General features: G+C 39.7%; 1 protein-coding gene across 3 annotated transcripts in view; it reads left to right on the forward strand.

Annotated features, from left to right (window-relative positions):
* The window catches only part of mlphb (melanophilin b), a 49,623-nt gene extending 46,807 nt beyond the window's left edge, over positions 1–2,816 (forward strand). For 2 of the 3 annotated variants that reach the window (XM_079518288.1, XM_079518289.1), the window contains exons 13-14: positions 52–146; positions 2,050–2,816. In XM_079518288.1, the coding sequence (XP_079374414.1) occupies positions 52–146; positions 2,050–2,076 (122 nt within the window). In that variant the 3' untranslated portion in view covers positions 2,077–2,816. The remainder of the gene's footprint in view (positions 1–51; positions 147–2,049) is intronic. The other variant, XR_013791378.1, reaches the window with a different exon arrangement.
* The last annotated feature ends 3,184 nt before the right edge of the window (positions 2,817–6,000 follow it).

The raw sequence follows: 6,000 nt of genomic DNA on the forward strand, positions 1-6,000 counted from the left end.
TACGCTGATGGAGCATGAATGTACATTGTGGCTATCGCATATTACTTCCAGGTCAGGTGGACAACTTTGCGAGGAACTCTCTCTATAGGGGCTCCCTGACCCAGAGGAATCCAGTCGCCAAGCCCAAAAAACAGAAAAGCTGTGCGGTATGACCTCTGTATGACCTCCCCATCCTGTGGTGGTGGGTGCTGGGGAAATGAATGGTGTAGTTGATCTGGTGGTGGGCTCCTGGTTTGTCCTCACGGGGGTTTGGGGCTGTTCTTGTATTTATGAACTCTTCAATATTTCAAGGAAACTCCAATGTGGCCAGAATTAGTACGCTGTGTGGTTCTTGAACATCACAACCAGCACACTGTGTGGTTCTCTTGCACATCAGAACCAGCACACTAGTGGTAAGGTTCTCTTGCACATCAGAACCAGCACACTAGTGGTAAGGTTCTCTTGCACATCAGAACCAGCACACTAGTGGTAAGGTTCTCTTGCACATCAGAACCAGCAGTGCACACTGTGACCCCCTTTCCACCGGTTGGTTCCCAATGGGAACCGGTTCAGTTCTTTTAGGTTCTTAGTCCATGAGCCAGAGCTCCAAAGTTGGTGGGAAAAACTAGACCTATATTCAATTGTTTATAGGATCAATACAAGTAAATTAATACACAATATTATTTTCCTACATAATGCCTCATTTGCCTCATTTCTTCGTGTAAGTACTCAATTGGGGAAGTTTCATGGTGATAACAATTTAATATAGGTATGGTTTTGCCCACTCAATTCATAATTAACGTTCGAATTTTGGAGCTCTGGATCATGGACCAGTGGAAAAGGGTCCTGTGTGGACCGTTCTTGCAGAGCTCAAGCAGAGCTCCCAATCTAAAGATGTCCCTCCTGGGCCTGGCTCATTTAGACATTATTGGAATAGGGTATTCAAGGTTAGTGAGATACCAGATGCCCTGGGTTGCCATGGGTCCTCTAAGATGCCACAGTTAATATGCTCTATTAGTTTGATATAATTAATATTATTGTCCACTAACCACTATGTTATGGTGCGTGGGTGGGAACACAGAATTCAAAGCAGATCCAATGTTTGCAGTCATTTTGGCTCCATCATCATGAATGATGTGTTTTTGTGTAGTGCCACCATAAATATGACAAGATATTTGGAAGCTGGAAAGAGAACTGACAGAAAAATGAAACATAGGGGAAAGATGAGGAAAGAGAAGAGAATGAGAGAAGAAAACAATTTAAATATACTTGTTTGGTGATCTTTAACACCCCAATGTGTTTCTTGTTTCAGAGGATTTGAAACACATGTGGTTGCATCACACAGAGCTGTTTCATATAGGAGGGTGTCATTATTGGAACATTATCTTACTGTATCACAGTGTCGAACATTTCACTGTGTATTTCACGAGATTATTATGAAAGTCTCTGGAAAGCCATCAAGTAATCATGGTCTCTTCTAGGGATGCTTCATTAGAGGTGACTCAGGTGAGGCCACCTCACATGATAAACACGCTTCTGGAATACAAGTTTTTCCAACCAAGGGGTTGCATACAGAGTACAGACAGTAGGATCATTAGTCACTCTATCCTCTAGGCCGGGCAGTGGATGCCAAACAGTGTGTTGAGGCACACTGCTGTGCCGTTTGAAATATCAATAATATGCTTCAATTCAGGATTGTTCTACCTTATATACACTCTGATGAAATTAAGTTAATTCTGCCCATTTTCTCTTCGACTTCTTATGGACTCGTTGATATCTCAACACTCAACAAATTCCTCGTCCTCAGCATGCCATAACTCACATTGATCTGTCACGTCAATTTAACTTTGTTGTTTCCCAATGTAATTCATTCCAGATTCATCCTTGTCATTCTCTGTTCATTCTGCACATGATTTTATTCACCACTCACTTACTCATTCAATCAATTAACAAACACTTTGTCATTGTCTATATGTCCATCCACCCATCCACCCATTTGTTTGTCTATTTGCCCATTTATCTGCCTGTCTATCTGTTTCTCTCTACCTGTCTTTCTGTCTGTCTCTGCAGAAGCCAGTAATGGCACAGCTCCCATGAGAAGGAAGTAGAGCATTATCTAAGAGGCAGCATGTTCTGTGTCAAGAGTCTCACTTTATTAAAGCATAATGGCAGCTTCTGGACCAATAGTAGGCCTATTCTACTGACGCACACTCGTCTTGCCATAGATTGTAATCCAATTCCAAGACAGGAGACTATAGGATTGTCAGTGGCTGTCAACTGGAATGTGACTAACTTAATGTCATGGTCATTAATGTCATTCATAGAAGTGTATGTTTGTACGTCATTAAATGTTCCGATGAATTGAAAAAGGAGGACCCTAATGTAAACTAGTCTTTGTGCTTTTTCTGGTTCTATTCTCAAGTAACAGTTTTTGTATTGACCTGTGTACCCACTACCCATTCTGCATACTGTAAAATAACATTTTCAATCAATCAATCAATGGTAACATTTGGTCTTCATATATAATATCATTATTATATATTATCATATATTGTGCCATAGGGCCATAACCATATCTCTATGTGAAACTGTTAACATTATGCAATTTACACAGCCTTTATTTTAAGGCAGAGATTAATTCTCTGCTGCAATTCAATATTTTAGTCAATCTTTTGATGTGGATGAATGCACAGATCTTAATAATTTGCCTTGCAAATGTTAAAAAGAACGTTTTGTTTTATATATTTTTAGCATATCCATCTGAAAGAGTGGTTTTCTTCAATATTATCCCACATTGATAATGTATATCCGAAGTATGACTATAAATCATTAGTCATTTCATAATTCTGCTTTTAGAACCCTCATTTGCAATTAACCACTTGAACTGTGTTTTTAGCCATTAAATGGCAAGAGTCATTAATAGGAGCCCATCAGCAAGTCCATTTTCCATCACTAAACTGCTTCAAAATTCTTTATCTACTGTATGGTGCAATTTTAATAATGTCATAATGTCACATAACTCATCAAGTCATCATGCTCATTAAATAGTTGCAAACTACATTGTCGTGGTCAGTTTGTCTTTTATTATTTAGCATTCAACTACTAATGTGTGTTGTGAATTGTGACACAATATTATTGAACAGGTATGTATTTAGTAGTTTATAATCTCTACCAAATCAAAGCTTCACTGAAGACATGATAGTTGTGGACTATAATGACCATCATGTCTAGTTGTTAACATGGTGATATACTATATTATCTAACTATGACATCAGCATGTAGACAATGTCGCCCCTCCTTCCAGAATATAAATAGGTAGAGATGGGTAACTAAACAGTCATAGCAACCCTCACCTCGTCTATCCACATTAGAATACACACAACTCAGTCTATGTATGACATCAGTGACATCTTTCCAGGGAGGAATTGAACTGTAATTTCCACACCTGTTTATTGAGGCTGACAGTGAAGCACATGCTGAAGATTGGTTTCTGAAGAATCCTACAGAAAGTTCTCTCCTAATGGTAAGTATATCTTTGGATTTTGTGTCCTATAAAGGCAACAGAAATAATGTAGAGTACAGCATAATAATAGATGCTTCTACACAACATATTTAATTATGCTTTTGACAACAACCGAAGCAGATCCTAGGTTTGGAGAGTTTCAACCTTATCTTCATATAATTGGTCCAAACTAATGTTCAGTATAGGCTTTTTTGTCTACTCACTTTGTCTCTCAGAGGAGGATTGTTGAACACCTGCCTACCTGCTGGGGTTCAAGTGCAATGCTGCGTTCACATTGAATGGAAGCAGTAACATTAAGTTTAATCTTCAGCTACAAAGATACAAAGCTACAGATACATGTTTGCTATGTAGCTTTGTATTTTTTGTCTCTGCCAGTGTGAATGCAGCACAAGAAGGCTGCAGCTTATTGCAGTAAGGCAGTTCAAATAGAGTCAGCCAAGAAAAGAACATTGAATTGACTTTTAAATTGTCTCAAACTGTCATCAAACTGTATTGCTTTAATGCTTTATGTTTCAAGTTTGGAATATCAAATAAAACCTGCATGGCGATGGTGTTTCAGGTGGTTCTGTGTGTCAGTGTGTGTAACTGACTGCTCCTCCCGTTGCATATGATGAGGTTGTGTGCATTTCTCTGGGTTTTCCTGATATTCCTGAGTCCAGCGTCATGTAAACCACACAAAGAAGAACACCTCATAAGAAGTAGGTACCACCTTTCATCTCAGGAACTCACTAAAAAACACGGTTTCACCTGTCCAACCCTTGATGCTGAGTGCCAAGCAAGGTGGCACTGGGTCCCATTTTTCAGAGTCTTTGGAATGCAGCCGGGGATCGAAACCCGACCTTCCAGTCTCAGGGCGGACACTCTAACCACAAGGCCAGTGGTTACACCAGTGACAACACACAAATGTGAGGAGGAATCAATTGGGGGGAAAAAGGGGAACAAAGCACACTCAATTAATGCCGCTCTGCTGTAACTGAACAATACATAAATGTTCCTCCTGTCTCTCAGATCCAGACATCGCTGCCTCCTGGTACACTGGACGAGGGATACGACCTGTGGGGCGCTTTGGCCGGCGAGTACCAGAGAGGAAGTAGCATTTGGGTTTCCATACACTCAGAGGATGTGCTAGTGACTGGCACTGAAGACTAAGAGTAATAATAACAATAATAATAACACACTGATGCCAGTGGTTCTCAAAATGTGGGCCGTGAGGATATTGTAAGTGGGCCCCCAAATAATTGGCCCGCGGCGTTTGTCCATCTGTCTTTAAATAAATACTTGAAATGTCTATGGGAAAAATGCATTGGGATTCATTTCCTGGGCCTGGCGTCGTCATGACAGGAGGCGGGACTGACCAGAACCGAATGTCTTCTCTGCTGTGCTATCAGATGTTCATACACTGAATATTGTATCTAGCTGATCTCACTCCATTTGAATAATGAATTGCTTTTGATGAGTTAATGTCACCACAGATTTTAGATTGTCTACAGGTTTCGTTTCATGTGAATGTTGAAATGTATGTACATGTGTTTGATGTTTGCAAATACTCTGAGACAGTTTAACTGTTCATAAGTAAGAACAGTGCATAGATCGCACAAGAGCTTCAGTCTACTCCATCTGCAAACACTGAAAAGGGTTTCGTTATTTGTTTTTAATATATTTCCATGATTTATTTACCCATGATTTCAAACAATCCACCATTTCCCCATTTATCCTTGCCTTCAAGTACACCGTTTTATTCTCTCTCTCTCTCTCTCTCTTTTATATATTTTTTTCTGGTCTCCAACAGTAAATTCAAACAATCTTCAGAAGCTTGGTTCCAATCAACAGTCTAAGCATTGTTTCCATTGAGACAGCTAGGCTCTCTGCGATGTGTGTTTTCAATCAGTAAGTGGAACAGGCTGATGCAGAGTTAACAGCCTGTGTGTGTCCAAGAGACATAAAGAGAATGTGCGAGGTAAACATTAGAGGTTAGATGCACAGTGTAGTGGGCCAAATGCAAACATTTACAGAAAGCCTGTGTCATGTACAACATAATCTAAGCAGAGTGGACTTATGTTGCTGTGGTTTATGGAAGCATAAATACTCCATTACTCTGGGAGATGCTTGTCATTTTCGTCCATGATGAATCTAAATTCATGGCGTGGTTAAGTCAAGCACAGTCATTTATTTTCCAACAAAATATCAAACACGCACAGCCCTATAATGGCTGTGATGTTACATACTGTACATTTCATGTATTCCATACAAACAAAAAACCAAACATGCACATACAGTACATGCATAAGGCTGTGGAATTACATTAGTATTTTATTAATGTATTTTATTGTGAAATAATTACAATTTAGGCATTTAGCAGACGCTCTTAATCCAGAGCGATTTACATTTAAGCAAGAACAAAAAGCATGGCAGGAGACAGACAGACATGCAGACAGACAGACAGACAGACAGACAGACAGACAGACAGACAGACAGACAGACAGATTCTTATAGTAAGA

Source organism: Electrona antarctica (genome assembly GCF_951216825.1).
Source record: "Electrona antarctica genome assembly, chromosome: 13".
NCBI classification, from domain to species: Eukaryota; Metazoa; Chordata; class Actinopteri; order Myctophiformes; family Myctophidae; genus Electrona; species Electrona antarctica.